General features: G+C 49.5%; 1 protein-coding gene across 2 annotated transcripts; it reads left to right on the top strand.

Moving 5' to 3' along the window:
- On the top strand, positions 1-25,780 carry MPP3 (MAGUK p55 scaffold protein 3). 2 transcript variants are annotated; one of them, XM_068977842.1, is made up of 18 exons: positions 1-25; positions 271-389; positions 557-634; positions 1,875-1,955; positions 2,201-2,338; positions 5,916-5,997; positions 7,503-7,588; positions 9,320-9,394; positions 12,870-13,066; positions 15,464-15,528; positions 17,022-17,042; positions 17,608-17,649; positions 19,071-19,235; positions 19,331-19,411; positions 20,748-20,841; positions 21,375-21,483; positions 23,087-23,209; positions 25,349-25,780. In XM_068977842.1, exons 1-18 carry the CDS (start codon positions 1-3, stop codon positions 25,523-25,525), a joined length of 1,758 nt encoding a protein of 585 aa, XP_068833943.1. In that variant the 3' UTR covers positions 25,526-25,780. The 2 variants fall into 2 exon arrangements, with proteins under 2 accessions (XP_068833943.1, XP_068833941.1); XM_068977840.1 differs by having other exon boundaries at positions 1,842-1,955.

Genomic DNA, 25,780 nt, shown 5'->3' with positions numbered 1-25,780 from the left:
ATGCCGGTGCTGTCTGAGGACTCCGGTGAGTGTCTCCTGGGGCCGGGCCTGCCACAGTCCTGAAGACAAGAGCCTGCCCAGCAACCCAGGGCAGCAAAGAAAGCAGCTGCTACCGGTGTTGGCTCGGAGCCCTGGGAATGAGAGCTGGTGGGGGGAGAAAATGTGCCCCCGGCAGGGCTGACATACTGTTGGAGGGTCTGCTCGGGGTCCCATGGGGCAGGAAGTAGCCACTGCATTGGCTCTACTGTGTTTTTCTCACTCTGTCCTCAGGTTTGCATGAAACCCTGGCACTACTGACCTCTCAGCTGAGACCTGACTCTAACCACAAGGAAGAGATGGGCTTTCTGAGGGATGTTTTTAGTGAAAAAAGCCTCAGTTATTTAATGAAGGTAAAGTCCTTTCTGCCCCAGGAAGGTCTTTCCCTTATGCTGCCCTCTGAATGACCTGGTTTGCAGCCCCAGGCATCCTCACAGCTGTGGGTGGGCTGTGTGACATCCAGGGTATATCTGGGCAATTGTCTTGGGAGGCCCCAGCCTGAGTTCAGCTGTGTTTGCAGATTCACGAGAAGCTTCGCTATTACGAGAGGCAAAGTCCAACCCCTGTCCTGCACAGCGCTGTGGCCCTCGCCGAGGATGTAAGCCCCCAGTTTCTCCTTCTGGCCTCAGCCCCTCTCCCACCCCTAGCTCTTTCATCTGGCCTGCTTGCCATTGCTTAGCAAGGGACCATCAGGGCTCAGGAGCCCCAAGGTGAATAACGTCTCCTCCCCTTCACCTCTTCTCTGGGCCTCCTAATAGGCAGGGAGAAACTGGTGAGCCTTGGACAGGGCCAGGGGCCATGGCCACATGGTGACACTCACTTACTGTGTGTTCCCGAGAAAGTCTGATTTCCCAGCTGTGATGAGAGCAGTTCCCAAACAGTTGAGGGCTGGCGACAAGAACAGGTCAAACATGCACACTGCATATCTGTGCTTTGTGGAGGCCCAATATGAAGTCCTGGGTCCAGGGACTTGCAGCTTCTTGTTTTTTGTTGTTGGTTTGGCTGCTCCTTTGTGATTTGTGGGGTCCACCAGGGATTGAACCCTGGGCCTTGATTGCTGGGCCCCAGGCAGTGAAAATGCCGAGTCCTAGCCACTGAACCACCAAGGAATTCCTAGGCTTCTTGTTTTTTAAAGGAATCCTTCCTTGTTTCTTGTGGACCTGTCCTTTGTGTCACACGATTGAAAAAGCTGTCCTAGTTGATTACTAACGCCAGTTTCTGAATAAAATCATGTCACCCCAGCGAGGGATGGGGGCGGATTCCCTGCCTTTCTTGCCTGTGAGATGCCATTAGGAGCAGCTTAGGTTGCCAGGCTCCTAGGCTCAGCACTGCCTCTAATATTAGCTCTGTGACCCTAAACAAGTCACTCAACCTCTCTGAGCCCCAATTTCCTCATCTGGAACATATGGTGAGGGTAGAGACAGAGAGCTAGATAAGCCCAGGTTCAAGTCTTGGTGGTGCCGCTGCTCACTACCCTGGGGACCTTGGGCAGAATATTTAATCTCTCTCATTTACTTCTCACCAGTGAAATGGCTAAATAATAGTACCTGCTCCATCTAGTTTGTTGTGAGAATTAATCCACATGAGGCAAACAGCATCCAGGAAAGCCTTCATAAATTAGCTCCCATTAGGATTAGCCTGTAGAGGCTTCTCACGCTCTCTGATCCCTGGAATGACTTCCCTGGGAGCCACAGTCCTAGAGTGACTGAGAGTCCAATGCCCCCTGGTGCTGTAGTCGTGGCTAGGGGGCCCAGGGAGCAAGGTTTCCCCTTGGGTGACTCCCAGGAGGCTCGCAGCACCTGCAGCCATCTGTGGCCTTCTCTCTCCTTCCCCTGCAGGTGATGGAGGAGCTGCAGGCTGCCTCCGTGCACAGCGACGAGAGGGAGCTGCTCCAGCTGCTGTCCACCCCCCACCTCAGGGTAGTCACACCACAGTCCCTGCCTACCCATGCATCTGTGTCTCCCGGGATGGGGATAGGAGGAGTGCTTGGCCGTGAAACTGAGGAAAGGAGATTTCTGAGTTAGGGTTCCTCAGCCTAAGTGTCTGGGGAGGTTGTCTCTCTGGCATGAGATCTGGGACCCCAAACCACTGCCCCCTGGCCAGGTCCCCTGGAGTCCCACGTGCTTTGGAGGCTAGCCCTTCTGTTGTCTTGCTTTCATGACAGGCCATGCTCATGGTACACGACACAGTCGCCCAGAAGAATTTTGACCCCGTTCTTCCCCCTCTGCCCGATAATATCGACGAGGATTTTGATGAAGAATCAGTGAAGATTGTCCGCCTGGTGAAAAACAAGGAACCCTTGGTATGTGGTCCTCACCTCTCTTCCCCATGCTCTCTCTATTTCCCACCCACCCACTGAGAAACCCAGGAAGGGACCACCCACTGCAGTCTTTGGAGTAAGTGATGGCAGCTTTGTCAGGGCTGCCACTAGTCCCTGTGACACCACCGTGTGCAGAGTACTCCTTTCTCTGGGTAGATTCAGCCTCCCTTTGCTGTGGCCAAGCTCCTTTGTGCAGTCGAGAACCTGCACAGCTGTTCAGGTCAGCCCTGATCATCATGCTCTGAACCAGAGGTTGGCAAACTATGATCCAACAGCCAAACTCAACCCAGTCAGTGTTTTTAAATAAAGTTTTATTGGTGCCTGGCCATCCAGTTCACTTAGGTGTTGTCTGGGGGCCCCGCCTTTACATGGCAACAGCAGACTCAATGGAATCTGTGTTGCCTGCAAATAGTAAAACATTTATACTTGATCCTTTCCAGAAAAAGTTGGCCAACCTCTGTTCTGAATTCTGAGGAAACCCAGGGTAGCAGCCATTCTTCTTTGCAGCTGACAGATTGTTTCATTTTGGTCCCGGTTCAGCATTGATTTACGGAGCTAAGGGACAGGTTTGTTTATTAGATGGAGGGAAGTATCAGCAGTCGAGAGAATTGAGGGCGTGCCCTAGAGAATACCACAGCTGGCCTTCTTCACTGTCAACTTTCACCAAGTGACCTCAGATGAACCGCTTCTGCAAACTGGCCAGGGTTCTCCTCTGCTTTTGATTCTTTACTTTCAAAACGGGGGCAGTCATCCAGCTACTTGGCAAACACATCGTGAACCCTCCTGTGTGCCAGGCACCACATTAGGTGCGGGCAGTTCGGAGAGGGTTAAGACTTAGTCCGTGGGGTTCCCCGGTGGCCCAGTGATTAAGACTCCATCCTTCCAATGCAGGGGCTGTGGGTTCAATCCCTGGTTGGGGAACTAAGAACCCCCGTGCTCCATAGCAAAGCCAAAAAAATTAACAGACTTAGTCATCACCCTCTGAGAGTTTACAGAAGGTAGTAACTGGGATGTCCTGGAAGAGGTTATACCCATGCTAAATTTTTTAAAAAAAGAACAGAATTTTTCCAGAGGGAAGAGGGAGAAGAAGGGCATTCTACCAGTAGAACTGCATGAGCAGAGCCATGGGAAGGTGAACGGCATGGTAGATTCAGGGAACTGGCCAAGTTGGAGGTCAAGTGTGACAGAGGTGAGGCCAGATCATTAGGAGAGCATAAAGACTGGATTGTCACCCACAGTTGCTTCCCTGGACTCTGAAGGTAGTGGGGAGCCACTGAAGGGTTTTAAGTAAGAAATAAAATGGTCAGATTTTCAGTTTGAAAGATCATCTTGGCTATGGGGTAGAAAGTCACCTGGAGGGTGAGACCGGAAGCAGAGGACTTATTTGAGAGTGGGGGCCAAATACATATGGTTCAGAGACAGAGCTTGACCTTGGTTTGTGGGAAGAGGGAAGAGGAATCCAAGAAATACATCAGAAATAAAATTAATGTCACTTTGTGACTGCTCAGTTTGGGCAGGAGTCTGGGGAGGCATCTTGGATATAAGGCGAAGGTGTCCAGCTGGGATGACAGGTGGGCAGTGGGACCATGATTCAAAAGGGGAAATAAAGAGAAACTTAGGATCCATTGAATTCAAGAGGCCTGGGTGCCTGCAAGTGGAGATGTCCAGGAGATAAAGGCTTAGGTGTGTAGAGATGAGGACTTGGTAGCTGCCATCATCCAGAGGGGTTACAATCCCACCTGAGAGGCTGAGACCACCTGGGTGAAGCGTGTGTAGAAAGAGACAAGGAGAGGACACGGGCCAAGTGCTGGCCCTTTAGTCAACAGTTAAAAGACAGATATAGGAAGACTCAGCCGAGGAGACCAGTTGATCACTGAGAAGTACTGTGAGAGAGGTGTCACCAGGGCCCAGGCTAAGGGAGCATTCCAGGGAAAGGGCAGATCAGAAGATCAGAGAGAGGAGATTGAGCGTGGCGACCGACATGGCAACTCATGGGTCGCTGATCCTTTTGCTGGTGCACTTGAGGCCGGCAGGGAGTGAGTCAGAGCAGGTGTGTGCTGCCTCTTTGAGAAGCTTGCTCCAAAGGAATGGAGACTGGCATCCACTGGATGGGGCTGCCACATTTTTAATGATGGGACAGGCTTGATAATATTTTTAGGACCAGGAGAAGGAGTCGCTGGGGAGGGGGCATTGAGAATGCAGGAGAGGGAGGGAGGGAGATGGAGGGACCAGCCTAGCCAGGAGGGTCCCCTCTGCTGACTTGGGGAAGAGGAGGAGAGGATGGACAGAGATGCTGGCAAGTTTGATGGTCTGAGGGGCAAGAAGCCACAGGGTTCTTAGCTGCTGGTCTCTCTTTCCAGCAACATTCATTTTATGGATTTCAAATGAAGTTAATGATTAAGTGTGCTAGTGTGTTTGCACTTACAGCCAATAATTAGTGGTTAGCATGTATTGAACACTTGTGCTTTGTCGCTCAGTTGTGTCTGACTCTTTGCAACCCCATGGACTGTAGCCTGCCAAGCACCTCTGTCCATTGTGATTCTCCAGGCAAGAATACTGGAGTGGGTTGCCATGCCCTCCTTCAGGGGATCTTCTTGACCCAGGATCGAACCCAGGTCTCCCACCTTGCAGGCAGATTCTTTACCGTCTGAGCCATGAGGGAAGCCCATGAATACTGGAGTGGGTACCCTGTCCCTTCTCCAGGGGATTTTCCCAATCCAGGAATTGGACCAAGGTCTCCCGCATTGCAGGCAGGTTTTTTACCAGCTGAGCTACCAGGGAAGCCCATAATGAGTGCTTACTGTGTACTAAGTGCCTGGCCTGCATTATCCTTGCAACAACCCCAAGAGTCAAATGCTTTCCCACACCCCAGAGGAAGCAGTCGCAGAGAAGATGAGGGGCTTTCTTGCTAAAGGAAGGCCATTGTTCTTAGTAAATGACAGAGCAGATTCAAACCCAGGGCCATCCAACTTCTGACTGCTGCCCTGCCCCGCCACAGCCTAGCCTGCCTGGTGCACGAGAGCTCGTTAGTGCCCTTCTCATCCTAGACATCATGTCTGCCGTGTTTTGGGGGCCAAGTCCTGGTCCCAAAGCTCCGCCTGGGGCATAGTTGGTTCCCCTTGGCAACAACAGAAGGCCTGGTAACCCCGTGATTGGCTCAAGGCAGGTTGAGAATTTGCTGGCACGTATTCTCCTCATGATTAAATGTCTTTGCAAGAGGCAAGGGCTGTGATGTGATAGAGAAAACACTGCATTTGGCATCCCAGAAAGCTGGGTGACCTTGAAGGTGCTTACCTTCTGTGTGCCCCTGTCGCTTACCTGTCACATGAGGCTGTGACAGTGTTACAATCGTGCTTTGTTTAAAGTGCTGTGCTATACTAATTTGAGATGTTGGTTTTATTTTGTCCTCAGCATGGCAAGGTGCCTGCTGGGCTGTCCCCCCTGGGGTGGCAGAGGGAGGAACAGGGGTGGGAGGGGAAGGCTCTCTCTGGTCCAGAGAGTCAGAGTCTGAGATTCGAGGCTGCTTCTTAGGGGCCTGCCTGCTCTGTCTCTGATGCAGGGGGCCACCATCCGGCGAGATGAGCACTCAGGGGCTGTCGTGGTGGCCAGGATCATGCGAGGGGGCGCAGCAGACCGGAGCGGTGAGTGGCATCCGTGCCGGCCTGGCCACGTTCACGGCCATGGTCCCCCCAGCCTTCCTCCTTTGGTCATGGGTCTCCTTCCCTTCTCCCACTGGCTCGCCTGTTCGGGATGTGCTTTACTTTCTGGGAGTGGGACTGGAATTCTCTTCTCCTTCCTAAGCCCAGTAGAAATTTTATTTGTTTGAAAATAGGTCAGGCATGGAGTCCTTTGAGGGTCATCAGGAGGGTTTGTGCATTGGCTTAGCCTGGAGATTGTGGTAGTTGAACTTGGTAGGTAAATCCTAACTAGGGAGCAAGACACCCTTTCCTGACACCCCAGCTGCCTTAGCCAGCCTCAGTTACCATGGGGAGCGTGTTCATGTCCCAGATTTGTTTGAGTAGAAAACAAGTTAAGAATCACTGTTGTGAAACAGGCTCACAGATTTAGAGAACAAACTTATGGTTACCCGAGAGGATGGGCGGGAGAGGGGATAGGAAGTCTGGGATTGACATGTAAACACTGCTGTATTTACAATGGATAACCAACAAGGACCTACTGAATATAGCACAGGAAACTGCTCAGTACTCTGTAATAGCCTACATGGGAAAAGAATTTGAAAAAGAATAGATACATGTATGTATGTAACTGAATCACTTTGCTGTATACCTGAAGCTGACAACATTGTTAATCAACTATATTCCAATATAAAAGAAAAAAGAAAAAGAAAAAGAATCTTTGGTGCGTGGGAGAACTAAGTTGGGAGGCAGATCTCCTGGGGTAGGGGAGTGTTGCCCCCAAAAGTCTGGGGACCATTGTGATGGGAGCCCTAAGACCAGTGCATCCCATTAACAAGCACAGAAATGGCCCAAGTGTCTTGTTAAAATGCAGATTCTGACTCAGCAGGTCTTGGGTGGTACCAAGACTTCTGCAGCCCTTCCTGCATCCTGGGTGATGCTGCTGCTTCTGGACTGGTGTCCATGTTGAGTGGCAAATAGGGCCCCATATGCAGAGTTGCTTGTCATTAAAGCAGAGGCCAACAGACAGGTGTGTCTAACACTCTTGACTCCATCTTCTCTGGTGCCCTTCAGTTTTCATGTAACATTGGAGAAGGATGTCCTTGGAGTTATGTCTGTACACCCAGGCAGGGGAAGAGTTAATGATATTTTTAAAGAAGCAGAGGTGACAGCAGAAAGAACATAGGCTTTCTATAGCCAAGTAACTGCGTCTGTGCACTGGCTCCATTATTTCTTAGCAGTGTGGCCTTGGGCAAGCTGCATCGCTTTTCTGAATCTCAGCTGACTGTTTGTAAACTGGGGGGTTTCACCAGGCTGCTGTGAGGCTGTGATTTGAGGTGAGCCACCCAGCACTCCTGGGGATAAGTTCATCCCAGTCCCATCCACTACCTTTAAACCTTGAATCTCCCCTGCTTGGGTTCTGTAGGCAGGTGCCAGAGGTGCCTAAAACTTCGCACTCTGGGAACCTTGGCCCCCTTGCTGTGCTGACTGTCAGCCCTTGTGTCTCCTAGGCCTGGTCCACGTTGGAGACGAGCTCCGGGAAGTGAACGGGATCACAGTCCTGCACAAGCGGCCCGACGAGATTAGCCAGATTCTGGTCCGTGCTGTGCATGAGCTGGGGGTGCGGTGGTTCTTCAGAGACCCAGACCAGGGCGCTTCCTGGAGCCAGGGCTGATCTAGCCCAGTCTCCCTGTTTTCATGGGGAGACTGCAGGCCTAGTGACCTTACAGTGTACCCTGCACCAGGGCGGGGGTGGGGGGTGTTGGGGACAGGAGGAGGGGAGTGCCCAGACCACCTGCCTCTCTCAGACTCTGTCTTCAGCACAGCCATTCTCCCTACCCCCAGCCTTGTTTCCTGAGGACTCTTCTAGAAGAGCCTCTTGAAAGGGTCCCCTCTTCTGAAGAGCTGAGGAACATGGAGTAAAAGGCTGTAGCACAGGAGAGCAAGGGCTTTGGGGTCAGCTGGTCCTGGGTTAGAATCTTGTCTCCATCACGTTACAGTTGTGCAGCCTTGCTGGTGGTGGTGGTTTAGTCGCTAAGTTGTGTCTGATTCTTTTGTGACCCCGTGGACTGTAGCCTGCCAGACTCTTCTGTCCATGGGATTTCCCAGGCAAGAATACTAGATTGGGTTGTCATTTCCTTCTCCAGAGGATCTTCCCAACCCAGGGATTAAACCCACGTCTCCTGCACTGGCAGGTGGATTCTTTACTAACTGAGCCACCAGGAGTGTCTTGTGTAACCTTGATGGACAAGTCATCAAATCATCAAGTTTTGATTTCCTTTCCTGTTCAATAGGGGTAGGGATGGTTTCTCAACCAAGGTGTGGTTATCATTAGGATGTAAACATCTGGAAGAGGGCATTGCACTTCACAACTGCGAAAGGATTCTAGGGTAGCCAGTGCTGGGATGGAAACAACCTTCTCAGTCCATTCTGGGAATTGAAGTCAAAACTGAAATTATAAAAAGCCCCTGTCATAGTTCTGACCTCTATAATCCTCAGGCATCCTCTTCCAGCACGACACTGTTTGCTAACTTTTAATGGTTTGGGGAGTTGGAAATGGGATGAGATCTAAAGTTCAGAGGCCCACTCTTTAAGGCCCTGACTACAGGGGACCCTGGTTGCAAGCAGACCCTTCAGTCTTTCTGCCCCCTCTCCTTTTCCCCTGGTTCTGGGCGCCAGCCTCCCATGTTCCAGAGTGAGGCGGGATCAGGGACAGTATCGGGTGAGATGTGCTCTAATGGGCCCCCACGTGGGGTGCAGGATCTGTCTCTGGTAGAAGGGAGGGGGACCTGAGATTGGGGAAGATGCAGGTCAACAGGGAAGTGCTGGTTGGGAACCAGCCCCAAATCAGGCAGGAAAGAGGAAAATGAAATTGAACGAGGATATGAAAATAACCCAAGAGAAAAGAAGGGAAGTGCTTGAGGGCACTAGAGGTCAGGAGGGAGAGAGAGAGCTGTATTTGTTGTATGCATTGTTCTCAAGTTCTCATTTAGAATCTTCTGGGGACTTTCCTGGTGCTCCAGTGGTTAGGACTCCATGCCTTCAATTCTCCAGGGCCCATGTTCAGTCCCTGGTCAGGGAACTAAGATATTGCAAGCTGTGTGGTGTGGCCAAAAAAAAAAAGAGAGAGAAAAGTGTTCTGTCCCTTTGTCCCATAAAAATGCTTGAGTTAATTCATCTGGGTGTCACCACAGAAGGGCAGGTCATAGGGGAGGCTGCACGTCCAACTTTCCTTCTGCATGTGAGTTTCCAGATCAGGGAGGTAACATGTGATGTCCTCGAGGGTTAGACCTGGGAGATGACATGGTCATGTGCTGTCTCCTTTCAGGCGCAGTCCCAGGGATCCATCACCCTGAAAATCATCCCAGCCACCCAGGAGGAAGACCGCCTAAAGGACAGCAAGGTATGGGGGAGCTGAAGGCAAGGGAGTGGGCAAGGGGGGTGGTGGGGGTGGCGGGACTCCAGCCCTGTCTTTGAAACAGTCACTCAGGAAGAGATCATCCATCTGGTCCTCGGAGCAAGTGCTCGGTAGAGACTTGTAATTCAGTCACCAAGTGATTCATTTGTTTGTACCCCATCTCTTCTAAACAGGATTTGACGTAGCTTGCTAATAAAAGACAAGATTCTTCTAATTGAAGTAGAAAAGCCAGGCCATGAAGAGGAGGAGAAGATACCAAATGTTCCGGCTTCAGGCCCAATTAAGTAACTGCCATTTGTTCAATTCCTGGTGGAGCCTACCTTTGGTGGGCACCTGCTCTGTGCCAAGTGCCCTGCCAGATGCTGGAGACCAGGATGATTAGTAGCTTAGAGGTTTCCTGATTCAGTATGGGAGGCCGGGGACCCAGTGTCTCCTTGAAACGTGATAAGTGCTTCAGGAAAATTCTGTGCAGAGTTCTCAGTTCAGTCGCTCAGTTGTGTTTTACTCTTTGTGACCCATGGACTGCAGCAGAGTTCTAGGCACTTTTTTTTTCCCCTTCATTGGGTCTTCGTTGCTGCATGTGGGCTTTCTCTGGTTGCAGTGAGCAGGGGCTACTCTCTAGTTGTGTTTCACGAGCTTCTCATTGCAATGGCTTCTCTTGTTGCAATGCATGGGGCTCTAGGGCTCAGTAGTTGTGGCACATGGGCTTAGTTGCTCCGAGGCATGTGGAATCTTCCCAGACCGGGGATCGAACCCGTGTCCCTGCATTGGCAGGTGGATTCTTAACCACTGGACCACCAGGGAAGTCCCTAGGCACTTTGGAAGGTGGCATATAATAGGAGGGCTGGCAGTGAGCCTAGAAGAGGGAGAAGAGAAGGGCGGGCAGAAGGGCCTGCATAAGTGGGGGCTCACAGACATGGCAGAGAGGAGTATGAGGTCCATGAGAAAGTGCACTGTGTGGGCCTCCAGGAGGAGGGGGTGGTGTGCTGGTGAGGTGGGTTAAGGCTCTGTCTGAATGGCCTTGAATGCTTTGTTCAGAGTTTTGGCATAATCCCTGCTTAGATTTCAGAAGCCCACCCCGATGCAAGGATTTGAGTGCAAATTGTTTATTTGGCAGTGACCCCAGGAAACACCAGAACAGGGTTGGGGAAGGGAAGGCAGCCAGTGCAACAAAGGGTGTCTTCTCAGCAAGTTACCACTGCAGACAACCAGAGCTTAATCCTGCTTCAGAATTCAGGGTCCCCTGTAGACCATGCCTCCTCCATTCCTCCTAACAGCTGGGAGAGCTGGGGAGGGGAGAATCTAGACACCAACTCTCACCAGGCTGTACCCCAGGGGTTGATTCCGAGCAGTTCCTCCCTGCTGAATTAGGGGGGAGCAGATCCTAGTGGCTGGAGGAAGTCGTTAGGCAGTCAGGGTGGGGTGCACTGAAAAGGTAAGGCCCCTGGGGAATATGGGAAGGCACCCCACAGGCTAAGTAATAGCCTCAGAGGCAGTGAGAAGCTCCTAAAGGTATTTAGATTTTTGGTGTTCTTTGCTTGTTTGGTTCTGAGAGGGAAGCGATGGAAATCACATTTGTGTTTTACAAAGCTCCCTAGGGCAGTGAGGGGAGGAGGGTGGAGATGGGGTCCAGGGCGCCTGGTAAGAGTCTGAAAGTTAGGAGTTAGTTAGTTATGAGGTCCCTGTCCTCATAATATTAATATATGGCCAGAAAATTCATACTATTGACTAACTGGTAGGAGTTGTAAAAACCCAGATGAGAGATTATTAAACCCTGAGCGGAAATGGTGGTAGGGAGGATGGAAGAGGCATTACTCTGACTTCCCAGTAAACTTGGATCTGAACTTTCTGGCAGCCAAGGCAAAAAGGAGAACATAATGAATTACATACTTCTCATGGAAGATGGAAGGAAGCATGCTGATTTTTCAAAACTAATTTTCCGCCCCCATCTCCCAGGACCAGGAGCAGGAAAGACAGGGCATGAAAACACTTGGCATAGAGTAGGTGTCAATAAATAATTTGATGAATGTCAATTAATAGCAGACAATGTCTGACAGTTTTTTTACGCAAATGAAGAAATCATCTTCATATGACGATTTCTTATTTGCGCCTTCAGTTGAATCCCAGGGCACACATAATACCTGATGGAAGGTTGTTCTTCCTGGGACAAGCTGGTATGGTCTCCGTATGCAGCTTCTGCAGGTTCTAACTTGATACAGGGAGAGGATTTGGTTTTCCTGGAGGACAAAATGGGTAGCTTATCTCTTAGTCCATCCTTTCTGAATATTTTTCTCTTCGCTAGGTCCTTGGTCAGGGCTGGCCTTCTTTTGAGTGCCTGGGAGCCTGGTGACATGTATGGCTAAATGAGGGTCCCTGTCCTCATAATATTAATATGTGGCCAGAAAATTCATACTATTGTCTAACTGAATCTCTTTTGCTTGTCACCTAAGGGATTTGGATTTGTCTAAGGAAAACCTCTGGCCTTTTTCCCCCCGCTATTTTGCTGTTAAAGCAATTGGGCCATAATGATTTGGAAGTAGGAATAAATAAATCCATGCCACTGAATTACAGAAGAGAATGAAGAAATGGGACCCAATGCTGTCCCCATCCTGTTCTCTAGAGGGATGGCTTCTGGGTACAGAAGAGAGCTGGGGGTTGGCCAAGTATGTGGCTCATGAGGTAGGACTGAACTGTCAAAGACATGACTGTCAATTACCCACTGAAAAGTGATGATGAAGAATCGGTAACAGTAGTTTCATTGACATTCGTGTTCTTATCAAAACATCTAGACTACTTAGTTAACAGATGGCTGCTGACATTATTAGGGGCAGTTAGCATATCAGAAATAACATTTGAGTTAGAAATTGTGCTTGCCTTTGGTTTTTTGCTCCCAAGACTAATGGTTGCTTTGTGTAGGCTGAGAGGCTATTGTAAGGACAGCAGGTCAGGCTAATAAGGAGATGTTTAGGTTGGAAAGGGAAATCCGTAAATCGTTTTCTGATTCTTTCTTTTTAAAATAGCTTAGCAAGTTGATGGTTTTTAAAGCATTTATTTATTTATTTGACTGCACCGGGTCCCAACTGCAGCCATCGGGATCCTCCTTCCTCTCTGCAGCCTCATTCAGGAACTTAGTTGTGGCAGGTGAACTCTTAGTTGCAGCGTGGAGGATCTAGTTCCCCGACCAGGGATCGAACCCAGGCCCCTCGCATTTCAGAAGGTGGAGTCTTAACTACTTTGCCACCAGAGAAGTCCCCATTTTTTTGATTCTTGATGGATTTCCCGAGTGGGATATTAAAAATGATTGAACAACAGTAAGAAAATAGGTGTGGTGGGTTTCTGATTAGCCTTCTATTCTTGACACTGCTTGTTCTTCCTAATTGTGAACAGCCTCCTTCGGCCTTCCATGTGGCATAGACATGTCAGTGCTTTCAGGCTGTCTCACCTAGCTCCTCCCTTGCAGGTGTTCATGCGGGCCCTCTTCCACTACAACCCTCGGGAAGACCGGGCCATTCCCTGCCAGGAGGCAGGCCTGCCCTTCCAGCGCAGGCAGGTCCTGGAGGTGGTGAGTCAGGATGACCCCACGTGGTGGCAGGCCAAGCGAGTGGGGGACACCAACCTTCGAGCTGGCCTCATCCCTTCCAAGCAGTTCCAGGAAAGGTGGGTCTGGGGCGTGTTGTAAAGGGGTGTGGTTCTAGAGTGGCCAGAGGCATAAGTACATGGCAGAGCCCCAAATTTCTGCTAGTAAATCCCGGGGCGGGGGTGCCCACAGGGTGTCCTTCTGTAAGCGAAGTACCAGTGTGCTTGTGTTGGCTCTTCTCTCATCATCGGTAGTGATGTGTGTTTGAGATTTTAGTCAGTGTATATAAATCTGGACTATTAAATTAATGTATTTTTTATAATGCCTACTAGGGCAAGTTGAAAAATAAAATATAAAAATACAGGAGAGGAGGGTAAGGAAAAGAAAATTACCCAGTCTCACCACTATCTGCCTCTGCTACTGCTAAGTCGCTTCAGTCGTGTCCGACTGTGTGCGACCCCAGAGACGGCAGCCCACCAGGCTCCCCCGTCCCTGGGATTCTCCAGGCAAGAACACTGGAGTGGGTTGCCATTTCCTTCTCCAATGCATGGGAAAGTGAAAAGTGAAAGTGAAGGCGCTCAGTCATGTCTGACTCTTCGCTACCCCAAGGACTGCAGCCCACCAGGCTCCTCTGTCCACGGGATTTTCCAGGCAAGAGTACAGGAGAATCCCATGGACAGAGGAGCCTGGTGGGCTGCAGTCCTTGGGGTCGCGAAGAGTCAGACATGACTGAGCGACTTATCTAAACAGCATAATTTATTTCCTTCTTGTGCCTGTTATGTGAGTGGTGCATATAGAATTTGAGGTCTTGCCTTTTCTTTTTTTTGGTGACTTAACATTTTGACGTGAGCATTTCCAGCATTACTATAGAATAATAGTATTTATTCTATACTATTAATTAACAGTGAAGAGTGTGAAAGTCACTCAGGGTATCCGACTGTTTGCGACCCCATGGACTATATAGCCGGCCAGGTTCCTCTGTCCATGGAATTCTCCAGGCCAGAATACTGGAGTGGGTAGCCGTTCCCTTGTCCAGGGGATCTTCCCAACCCAGGGATCAAACCCAGGTCTCCCACATTGCAGGTGGATTCTTTACCATCTGAGCCACCAGGGAAGCCCAATTAATCGCAATATAATATGAATTAATGGTAATATAATATTTCATCAGGAGATGTACTGTTTATTCACAGGCAGCAACTATGGTTTCTGCCCTGTAGGAGCTGACAGTTTAGCTGAAAAGTCACACGTGGTTCAGACGAACAGTTCATATAAAACGTGATGGGTGTGAGGAGGATACCAGGTCTTAGCAGGAGGACTGGCCCTAGTCTGGGCCAGCATGGAAGGCTTCATGGAAGAAAGGCCATACCTCAAGTGACTTCTCTTCTTCCCTGTGGCTCTATGTTGAAGCTCTCTTCAATGTTTCACTGCTACAAGGCTGTAATAATTATCGTGCACATAGTCTGGTCCTCATATTTCAAATTGATTCCTTAGGCTAGATTTCCAAAAGCGTAAACCCTGGGTCAGAGAGTGTGGCATTTACACCTGCAATGCTTCTCCTGAGATTTGTAGCCCTCTTCCATTTTGGGGGTGTGGCATGGCGCTGTATGTACAAACCTCAGGGTTCATCCATTTCAGTGGCTCTCCTGGTGTGGTCCCCAGGTGTATTAGCATCCCCTAGGAATTTGTTAGAAAAGCCAGTCCCTGCCTGGGCCCTGCCCCAGACCTGCTAAATCAGAGACCCCAGGGCCAGAGTCTGAGCTCTACGTTCTAACAGATATTCCAGGTGATTCTGAGGGGCTGGAGTTTGAAGACTGCTGCTCTGTTTCCTCGGGGCAGCCTCAGACCCATCTGCGTCTTTGGCTTCACAGGTTGTGGGGGAAGGCGCTCCAGCTGCATTTAATTGTGGAAATCTAGACAGCTCCAGGAGCCCTGGGTGTCAGCTCAGAGATGAGGCCTTGGAAGCTGCTTCTCCACTGAAGGCCACATTGAATAAAGTGCCAGGCTGAGCTCTCCATTGGGCTGGGGAGAGGGTGGTTAGGGCATTAAATTAGAGTCGCTTTCACCCTTGACTTCTCCTAAGAGTTGTCCTGCTGTTTTCTGGCTTCCTCAGAGATGGGGAGGCCGGGTGACTGTGGAGAAGGGGCTTCCTTTCCTTGAAAATCAGCTTTGGGAAAGTAACAACCACCCACTGATCATGGACACTGGGCTCTGCCCCCTCTGTGTGTGAATGACCACCTTAGGCTGGGCAAGCATCTCTCAGAGCAAGAAGCTTAGTTTTTTCCTCACAGAGCTGTGAGCACCTGTGCAAATGTCCCTCTGCACTGGAACTCAGTGCGAAGCCAGGAGGCCCTTGGAGTGCCAGGCTGTACCCCACTGTGGGATCCAGGCCTTGGTTTCCCTGAGTTTTCCAGAAGGTTTCCTCTGACTGGTTCTCTCATCCAGCTCATTGGCCTGCCCATCCCCTTTTGTCCCCATAGGCGACTGAACTACCGGAGAGCCACAGGCACCCTGCCGAGTCCCCAGAGCCTCAAGAAGCCCCACTGTGAGTAGTCTGGCAGGATGGCACTTCAGGGAAGCAGTTCAGGGAGGAGCTGGGGTTAGGACCCTAGGACCCTGGGACATCATGTGGGGAAGAAGCAAGCGCTGGGCTGGAGTGGGTACTCCTGTCTGAGCTCTCAGACCTCCTGAGGGAGGGGGGCCTGGGGAGAGGGGTGAGGAGGAGAAATGGGGGTAGGTGGTGGGGAGCTATTCCCTGGAGAGGAGCTACTATATTGAGAGCCCATAGATAACACTGCAGGGCATGGTGATGCCGCTTCCAGAATTGTGTGCAGACTGTAGGTGTGTGTCGTGTTGTGTCTGTGAGAGGCTCCACAGCTTTCCTTAGATCCCCAAGGGGCCCCCTGACCCTGACAACGTAAGAACCACTGACACTGGAAGGGGTTGGAGATGGCTGTGAGTGATCTCACCCTCTGTGTTAGCAGCCAGGTTTGATAAATAAAAGAAAAGGACTCCCAGTTAAATTCAAATTTCAGATAAACAATGAATCGGTTTTTAATATAAGTATATCCCATGCAATATTTGGGACATTCTCATGTAAACACTGCTACATTTAAAATGGTTAACCAACAAGGACCTATTATATAGCACATGGAACTCTGCTTAAGGTTATGTGGCAGCCTGGATGCGGTGGGGGAGAGTTTGGGGGAGAATGGCTACATGTATATGTATGGCTGAGTCCCTTCGCTGTTTATCTGAAATTCACATTTAACTTAGTGTCTTGAATTTTACCTGGGAATTTTACTCTGTGCAGCCCTTACCTTTTACAAAATACTTTCACTTACCTTCTTGCCTTGTAATCATCACAACAGCTCTGGTTCGTAGTGGAGTCAGGGTCATCCTTTTTTCCAAGATAGTTAAACAGAGGCTCATGAGGTCAAGGAAGTGGGGTTGGGAACAGGGTTCCAGAGCCCCCAGGTTAGAGCCCCTGGTGGTGAAGAAACGTCAGGGGATGGCCTCTCTAGCGGGGGGTCGAGAGTGGGGCTCGGAACCAAGTTGGGGGGTTAGAAGCACACCGGGTGACTGGAGCGCAGCTGGCCGGCTGCCCTGCTCTGTGCTCTGCCATCATCTGCATCTGTGTCTGCCCAGGCGAGTCTCAGACCCCAGAAAAGCGGGAGAGGTCCCAGTCTGCCACAGACACCCTTCAGCGAGCTGCTCCCTGGGCTGTGTGGCTGCGTTTCCAGACTTGCTCTCCAGTCGGAGGGGCTGCTGAGTACGTTGGCCCTGAGGCCGCTTACTTAAGCCAGTAACGAGCAGGCTTTCTTTGGGCCGCTAATGAGACACACACAGGAAAACTAATTAGAGCAAGTCTTGGTTTAATAATGCGCCGCAGCTCAGATCACAGGTTTGTTGGAGGAGAGAAACAGGGGACAGATGGAGGGCTCCTGAGGACCCGAGGCTGTTGCTGCCTCTCGGTGGCGGGGCCTCCCGGTTTCCCTCTGCTAACGCTGCTCCATCTGTCTTTTGTGCAAACCGCAGATGATGAGCCCTGTGACAAAGGTAGGCCTGGTATTTGTCCCCTGTGTGCATGGACAAGGTCCCTTTTCTGTAGACTGTCTGAACAAGCCCCTTCACCCACTCCTCCTGGGGGGGCGGTGCCCGTCAGGCACCCCTCCTGGCACCTCACTCCCGGCTCTGCCAGCCGGACCGATCTGCTCCTTCAGGCGTGCAGAGCTGGTGGGGACACGGGCCCAGCCCTCCCCGGATTCTGGCTGGACTGGTCACGTGACCTGCCTGGGCAGCGGGCAGGAGACAGGAGGGCAGGGCAGGGCGAGTGTATCTCCCCTCCTTATCCTCACAGGCCCTAACTCAGAGGGGCTGAAATGGGGCCTGCTGACCCCGAACCCTACCAGGTCTGGAAAGGCTGTTTGTGGCCTAAGCATGGAGCACTGGGTGAAACAGAGGAATTTGTTCACCTAGGGCTGACTGGAACATGGTGTTTGTCCCAAGCCCCTCTGAGACTCCATCCCGGAGGGTCCTGCCTGGCTACCTGTGGCCAGGTACCTCTGGGCTGTGACGTGTGTCCAGCCTGGCTCACCAGCCTCCCTCTCTGTTTGGTTCCCAGAGACCTGTGACTGTGAGGGGTATTTCAAAGGACACTACGTGGGTAAGTAATGGGGGCTCTCCTCCACCCCTGCCTTAACACCCCTCCCCCACCCACGCATAACCTAGCCCATCGTGGGCTCTTGGGTCAGGGAGAGGTGACTGAGACCCAGGAACCCCTCAAGGGCAGCTGAGTCTGTGGGACCTACATTTCCTTTCAGTCTTGTTAGCCAGAGGCCAAGCTGAGCCTGCCCTGGCCCCGGGGTCCCCAGCCTGCCCCCAGCTTCCATCCAGCCACTGGGAGCAGCGCCCTGGACAAGGACCCCTACCTTAGTACCAATTTTATTATTACCATAACCCCAATTGTAGCTTATTCAGTGTTTCTTCCACCCCTATACGGCAGTGGCGCCTTTTACCAGTCTCTGAAGTACCTTTGCTTCTTTTATTTTGGTAAATCTTTTCAAAGGCCTTTCATTCAGGAGTGATTTCAAGCTTACTGAAAAGCTGTGAGAATTGTACAAAGAACTCCCGTATGTATACTCTACGCCTTGGTTCACCAGACGTTAACACTTTACCGTATTATCTCTATCATTCTCTTTTTCTGCATAAACACATTTTTAAGACTATTAAGTCTTTTTTTTTTTTTTTAGGAGTATTTTTGGCTGCCCTGGGTCTTCATTGCTACACATAGGCTTTCTCTAGTTGCGGCAAGCAGAGGCTACTGTCTCGTTGTGGTGTGAGGGCTTTTCATTGCGGTGGCTTATCCTGTTGTGGAGCATAGACTCTAGGTGCATGGGCTTCAGTAGTTGTGGTGCATGGGCTTAGCTGCCCCGAGGCATATAGGATCTTCCCGGACCAGGGACTGAACCCATGTCCCCTGCCTTGGCAGGCAGATTCTTAACCACTGCACCACCAAGGAAGTCCCACATATACACATTTAATCCTCCACCCTGAGTCATGTGAGAGCTAGTTGCGGCCATCATATCCCTTCACCCCTAAATAGCTCAGCATGTGTTCTCTAGGACAAGGACATTTTCTTATAATCTAGGGCTATTATCAATTCTGGGAATTTCTTATATATATATATATTTTTTTTTTTTTTTTAATTTATGCTGTTCGTATCAACATTTTTGCTGTTGTCCCAGTAATGTCCTTTAGAGCATTTCCCCTGACCCAGGATCCAATCTAGGAGCACCCATTGCTTTTGTAGATTTGTGTCTCCTTTCATGGATAGGGGAACTGAGGCTCAGAGGGGTGATGACTTGCCTGAGGTCAGTCACATGCCAAGTAAGATAGTAGCCTTGAACCCTAATTTTGGGTGCCAAGTGGTCCCTCTTTCATCATATTACTGTGCATCCTGTAGCAGGAGGTGGTTGGGAGAGGCCAGTGGGTCTCAGTTGCATCTCCAGGTCTGACCAGGTAGAGAAAGTCTATAGGGAGATGCTGGGACAAATACCACGGTGTCCCCCTGCCCTTCTCTCCAAGCTGGTCTTCGGAGGAGCTTCCGGCTGGGCCGCAGAGAGAGACTGGGAAGCCCACAGGAAGGAAAGACGTCTGCAGTAGCTGAGTCTTCAGAGCTGCCGACTTACGAGGAGGTGACCAGGTACCAGCACCAGCCTGGCGAGCGGCCCCGCCTGGTGGTTCTGATTGGTAGGTGACATCTCCAGAGAATGGGCTGGTTTCCTCCCTGACGGGGAAGGGAGGGAGCCCAGCTGGAACCTGGCAGCCTTCCTCTTGTTTCTCAGGGTCTCTGGGAGCCCGACTACATGAGCTGAAGCAGAAGGTGGTGGCAGAGAACCCTCAGCACTTCGGTGTTGCCATTCCACGTAAGAGGGTCTGAGTGTGTGTGTTTGTGTGTATGTGCATGCATGCACGTGTGTGCACACGAAGATTTCTTGCGGCCTTGACTCCCAGCAGCAGTGACTTTTATGCTGGGTTTTGAAGAGTAAATAGGAGTTTTCCAGGCAGAGAAGGACGAGTTCTCTATATCAAGAGAACAAATGCAAAGGTTTGAAGATGTGACCCAGAGTAGCAGTGTGAGGGAGTGAGGAGCTTAGTGTGGGTGATTGGTGGGGTATGAAGCTGAATGGGAGGCTGGGTTGATCAAGAGGGTCTCATATACTCATCTAAGGTGTTTAGAATGTAATCAGTGAGTGAATAAAAGTATTAACACAAGCACATGGTCACAAGTGACCCTAGCAGCTTTGCCAGAGGTTGGACAAAGAGGTCACACATTAAAGTGCAGAGCATCGCCTGGGTGGCTGCCCTCTGAGATCCCTTCTTTTCCTTCAGAATGCTCTGGAAAAAGCTGTGTACTGCTTTGAGTGTGTTCCTTGTTCTATGGGGAATCTGATTTTCCCTAGAGGTGTGCACTTTGATTCTATTTTGGAAATCAGAGGGAAAACACTATGTGCTTTAAAACTGTGTAAGAGCCACCTGTGCAGAAACATCCAGTCCATAAGGGGACTGTCTGTCTTCACGTCTCCTTTCCTCTCAAAATGAGAAATAATTGAATAAAGAATTAAAAGCATACAGCAGGGTCATCTGAGTTTTTGGCTCTTTGGCTCTCAAAAAGAAAAACAATTAGGAGGGACTTCCCTGATGCTCCAGTGGCTATGCATGGGGCTGGGTTCGATCCCTGGTCAGGGAACTAGATCCCATATGCTGTAACTGAGAATTTGCACGCTGAAGTGAAGATAGAAGATCCTGTGTGCCACAACTAAGACCTGGTGCAGCCAAATAAATAAATTAAAATATTTTTTAAAAGAGGAACAAACGGGAATTTAAAACTTAGAGGACTAGGAATTCCTTTAGTAATTCTTTAAAACCTGCAGCATCAGTGAGGCAGTTTTGCTGAGTGGTTAGGGGCATACACTTGGCCTGAGACAGTGTGTTCAGCCTGGCTTTGCTCCCTGCCAGCCTCGGGACCTCAGAACGGGGCTTAACCTCTGCACCTCTCAGTTTCCTCACCTGCAAAACTGGGGCCTCCTTTTGCCTACATCACAGAGCTGTGCAAATCAATGGCATACCTGCACACAGGGACCCTTGATGAAGGGAAGTGGGTGTTTGTACACAAATCAGCGATGAACCTCTGAAAGGAATGAGAGCACAGCCTTGCTGTGACATGACATCTCTGCCCAGTGGTCCTTCTGTCTTCCACAGATACCACCAGGCCCAGGAAGAGCCATGAGAAGGAAGGAGTAGAGTATCACTTTGTCTCTAGGCAAACATTTGAGGCCGACTTGCATCACAGCAAGTATGTCATCTTGATGGGCCAGTGGGGCCTCCGTGCAGCTGTGTGTCTCTTCATCTGGCCAATCTTCCACTTGACCTCCTGGGAAGGCTTCCCGGGAAAGGCAGAGAAAGTGGGGCGGGGGTGGGCGGGGGTGGTAGCTGTGGTGGGCCATTGATAGCTCAGTTGGTAAAGAATCCGCCTGCAGTGCAGGAGACCCTGGTTTGATTCCTGGGTCAGGAAGATCCACTGGAGAAGGGATAGGCTACCCACTCCAGTATTCTTGGGATTCCCTTGTGGCTCAGCTGGTAAAGAATCTGCCTGCAATGCGGGAGACCTGGGTTCAGTCCCTGGGTTGGGAAGATCCCCTGGAGAAGGGAAAGGCTACCCACTCCAGTATTCTGGCCTGGAGAATTCCATGGACTGTATAGTCCATAGGCTCGCAAAGAGTCAAACACGACTGGGCGACTTTCACGTCACATTTACCTTCGGTGCGAACTCAAGCGAGCTTGGGAGCCGAAAGCCTTTTTTTTCCCCTCTGGTGGTTGGTGTTCTAGGTTCCTGGAGCATGGTGAATATAAGGAAAACCTCTACGGAACCAGCCTGGAAGCCATTCGGGTTGTGATGGCCAAAAACAAAGTTTGTTTGGTGGACGTGGAGCCAGATGTGAGTTCCTGGGGCCAGTTAGGGATTTCCCATTAATGGAATTTGTAAACTCGGGGGCTATACATTTTATAGAACATTCAACCTCAGTGCAAGGGCTTTTTATTCCAGAGCAGTGAATGTTAGTATCTCTTTGGGTCTCCTTGGAACTTCCCTTGGATCCAGTGGTTTAGACTCCGTGCTTCCACTGCAGGGGGTACAGGTGTGATCCCTGATTGGGGAGCTAAGATCCTGCATGCCACGTGGTGCAACCAAAGCAAACAAAACCCCAAACATCTCCTTGGGTATCCCTTTGACTAATGAAAGCTTTTTACCCCAAATATGCACCTCTGTGCAGAAACTCCCTTAATTGAAGGGACCCTCTTGGTGGCCCACAGACCTGGGATAGATTGCATGCAGTAAGTCATGCAGCAGCTGATGGCACCAACTGGTCCATTAGATGTGACAGTCAGGGTTGTTGTTTAGTTGTGAAGTCATGTCCGGCTCTTTGTGACCCCGTGGACTATAGCCTGCCAGGCTCTTCTGGACAGTCAGTTAGATATAAATGCACCAATGAAAGCTGGGCCACCCCCTTCCCAACTAGGACAAGTGAAGTCAGTGGCTTAGAGGACCACTGAGGGAGGCAGTCAGGAGAGCAATTTGAAAGGGAAAATGGGCAGACTTGACCTTGTGAAGTGTTTCAGAAACATTTCCAGTCCCGCACACCCCGCAGGGGCTTAACCATCTTTTTCACCTTGTCTTTGAGAAAAACTTCTAAGCTTTGAACTCAGTCTGGGCATTTTTTCCCCCTGTGTGGAAACAGAGTTCTGATTTTATCACATAAACTGTTATTTTACAGAGCTAGACTTGAAACAGATTCCCTAAAGCACCTTATGTCCAGAAAGGAAAATCCTCACTAATTTGAACTTCCTGGGAGTTGGTAGTTGAAATTAAAATAGTCTGAATTTCAAAAATTTTTTGAGAAGTGATTTTATGATTTGGGTGGGGGAATGCAAACTGTATACATAGCAGTTTAATACCAGTGTATCCGAATAGAAGCTCACATCATAATAAAATGAGCTAATTAACAGGACAATTTGCATATGGAAAACCTTTTAAAGTCTTTACAGTTTACTTCAAGGGATCTCTTAATCTCTTCATTTGCTTAACAAACTTTTTTTTCTTTGAATATCATAAGGAGGCAGCCTGTGTGATAGCACAAATTTTGCATTAGTCCAAATTGATGACGTCTGACTAAATAGATACACCCAATGAATCCTGCTGGTTTTTCCTTCAGGAGTAGGCAGGCAAAGAAGGGTGTATGAAGGCTAATTAGAGCTTGGGAGAGGGTGGGCAGAGATAAGAGAGATGGCAGCTCTCGGAACTGAGGCTTTGGAACCTCTGTTCTCAGCGAGTGAGCCTCCAGGGCCCAGCTGAGCCCAGTGTGAAGAGTGGGAAAATGAGCAGGTGGTCTGCGTGGTTGAAGTCAGTTGTCATATGATCATATAGTCAGGACCTTTGCCACTGGGGTGATGTGATGAGGCACACCATTATTTAGTATTCGAGAAATACATTTCACAATAAAATATTCTCGAAGTATATAACATTCCTGAACTTTCTTTTTCAGGCACTGCAACAACTGAGGACCTCAGAGTTTAAACCCTATGTTATATTTGTAAAACCTGCAGTTCAGGAAAAAAGGAAGACGCCACCCATGTCTCCAGCTTGTGAGGATGCAGCAGCCCCACTTGTAAGTTTTCAAGGTGATCATTTCATCTCCCAAGGCCTAAAAGGGCCTGTTACAGCTGCATGTGGGCAGACGTACCTTCTGCATGAGACCATCTTTCCATTTTTGCCTGTTGCCCGGACTCAGATGTCATGTGATGATTGGAAGGCTTAAGTTGGGGCAGCTGGAAGCACCACCTGATTCACACAGGGGCGGCTTAACCAGGGTTTCCCACCCTCCACCCCTTCACATGAGGATCCTCTCAGAAAATAAGGGACTGACCTCTTTCAGGCACCTGATCTGAGTGTGACAAACCACAATAATTTGTTGAACTCCTAAGTCAAACCTGAATAATTTTTAATTGTAACACCAACTTCAGGTCCAGAAAGCTAATCCAAGATGGAGGCAAGGGACAGCAGGGGGAGTCTTCCCTACATGCTGCTCAGGGCTGAGGCTCTCTTGCTGAAGCTGCAGGTGGTTGAGTTCCACCTTTACAGGTCAGGAAAAGGGTTCAAGGGATTGACGGCTGCAAAACAAATGTCACACGTTTTACTCCATTACAGATTTACTTGAGTTCTTCCAAGAGACAGATATTTATTAGGAAGATAGAGGGATTTAGGGGCCAAAAAAAAAGAAAAGTCCCTTCTATAATTTCTCGAATAGATACATGCTTCCAGGATGAACCGTGAGGGTGCCTGGGGGAGAGGAAACTCCAGAAGTGGTGAACAGGTCTATAGGATGTGCGTGTGTAAGGGGTTGGGAGAAGTAGGATGTTAGATCCAAGGACAGCAGTGGGATGCTGCAGGGTGCTTTTGAGTAGGAGAGGAGCCCTGCAAGATACCGTAAAGAATTGGGAAGCTTCGCCCAATTTAATCTATTGGGTTGGCAAAATAGTTTGTTTGGGTTTTTCCGTAAGATGTCATGGAGAAATCTGAACGAACTTTTGGGCCAACTCAATAGTTTTTTTTTCCCTTCCTAGGGGGTTAGAAGTGAGGAGAAGAAATCGTCTCAGCCTTCCTGTAGGTCTCTACTGTCTTTGCGGTAGCAGGCAAAAACTGTTTCCTAGCCCTTTAGAACATACTTTCTGAAAGCACGGACACTGTCACTAAAGAAGGAATCTGGTTTTGACTGGTGATAGAAGAGGAGGAGGGAATATTCTGGAATGTCCTTTTAGGGGGAGACAGCTCACCCCCTTCCATGACAGAATAAAAACACTGAGCCCTAGAAGCAGAGGAGAGAAGGCAACAGAGGATTGGAAAGGGATAGAAAGGGAGGTGGGTGAATGCCGGTGATAAATTTCACTTTGCAGTTTTACTTAAGAGTGGATCCTGCCACTTTCCTGTCTTCCAAAACCCAAGTTCATTGTCAGTGAACTACCTGCTTGGAATTTGACTTACTAGAGGTATTTCTGAATGACGATTCAGACACTTGCACAGGTTGGGGGAAGGGAGGGCTCATTGGCTGTCTGTGCTTTAGTGTTAGGTGTCAGGAAAGCAATCTGATAGAAGTCAGGTATCCTAAGGAAATGGGGCATTGGGTCAGGGTTGTCCCAGACTTTCTTAAATAACTCTCCTTTGTCTACTATGCAAGTGGTTGGCTCTGGTTTGAGGAAATGAAAAGAAGAACTGAGTTCAACAGGGTGAATTAAGATATCCTCTGAGGGCATTCAAATTACTTCTTTTCCTTTTTACCCTCATTGATTCCAGAAATGCTTGCTTGGCTTTTATATAGTGAATACTATTTATGGTTCTTTCCTGTAATTATTTTAACCAAATTGCCATGTACCATAATTGTACTATATTGGAAATACCTTCAGACAGAAGTGTGATAGTGACATATATATACACACAGATAGACTCAGCATCTCCCCAGAGCACTTCATATCAGCTAACAGGTCCTCAGTAGATATCTTCTGAATGACTGAACAGTGATTATGGCTACAATTCATGAACTTTTCTTGGATGTTGGATAGGCTAGCATCACTACGCCCTTGTGTACCTAGTTGGTTCTTGTGTACCCAGTTGGTTATTCAAGGGCCATATTCATGCACTTATTGCCTATAAATTAGAGACTGCAACACTGCCCATGACAAAGGTTGTAAGTCCATTACTTGTCAGGGGGATAACAACCCACTTGTTCCGTAATTACCCCTTTTCCTTGCAGGATGAGGAGCAGCAAGAGATGGCCGCCTCTGCCTCCTTCATAGACCAGCATTACGGGCACCTGGTGGATGCTGTACTGGTAAAGAAGGACCTCCAGAGTGCGTACAGCCAGCTCAGAGCGCTCTTAGAGAGGCTGAGCAAGGACACTCACTGGGTACCTATTAGTTGGGTCAGGTAACTGTATCCTAGAACATCCAGGTTGGAGGGGACCTGGAAGACCACCTGGCCCAGCCTACCCCATGCTACCATCAAGGAATCTCAAGTGAGAGGGGCAGAATTTTCCATAAACTCCATCCTCAAGAAGAGTCTCTGTGGGAAGTCTTGTCTGTCATTGGTTTTTGTCCATTGCTTTTCACTGCACTCCTTTGGAGCAGAAAACATGAGTCAAAAGGGGGTATATATCACAATATAACACATGTCATTCATTAAAGTA

The sequence above is a fragment of the Capricornis sumatraensis genome, chromosome 8 (genome assembly GCF_032405125.1).
Source record: "Capricornis sumatraensis isolate serow.1 chromosome 8, serow.2, whole genome shotgun sequence".
In the NCBI taxonomy this organism is placed as follows: domain Eukaryota; kingdom Metazoa; phylum Chordata; class Mammalia; order Artiodactyla; family Bovidae; genus Capricornis; species Capricornis sumatraensis.
Note: the sequence above shows the minus strand (reverse complement) of the source record. Positions and strands in the feature narration are given on the sequence as shown.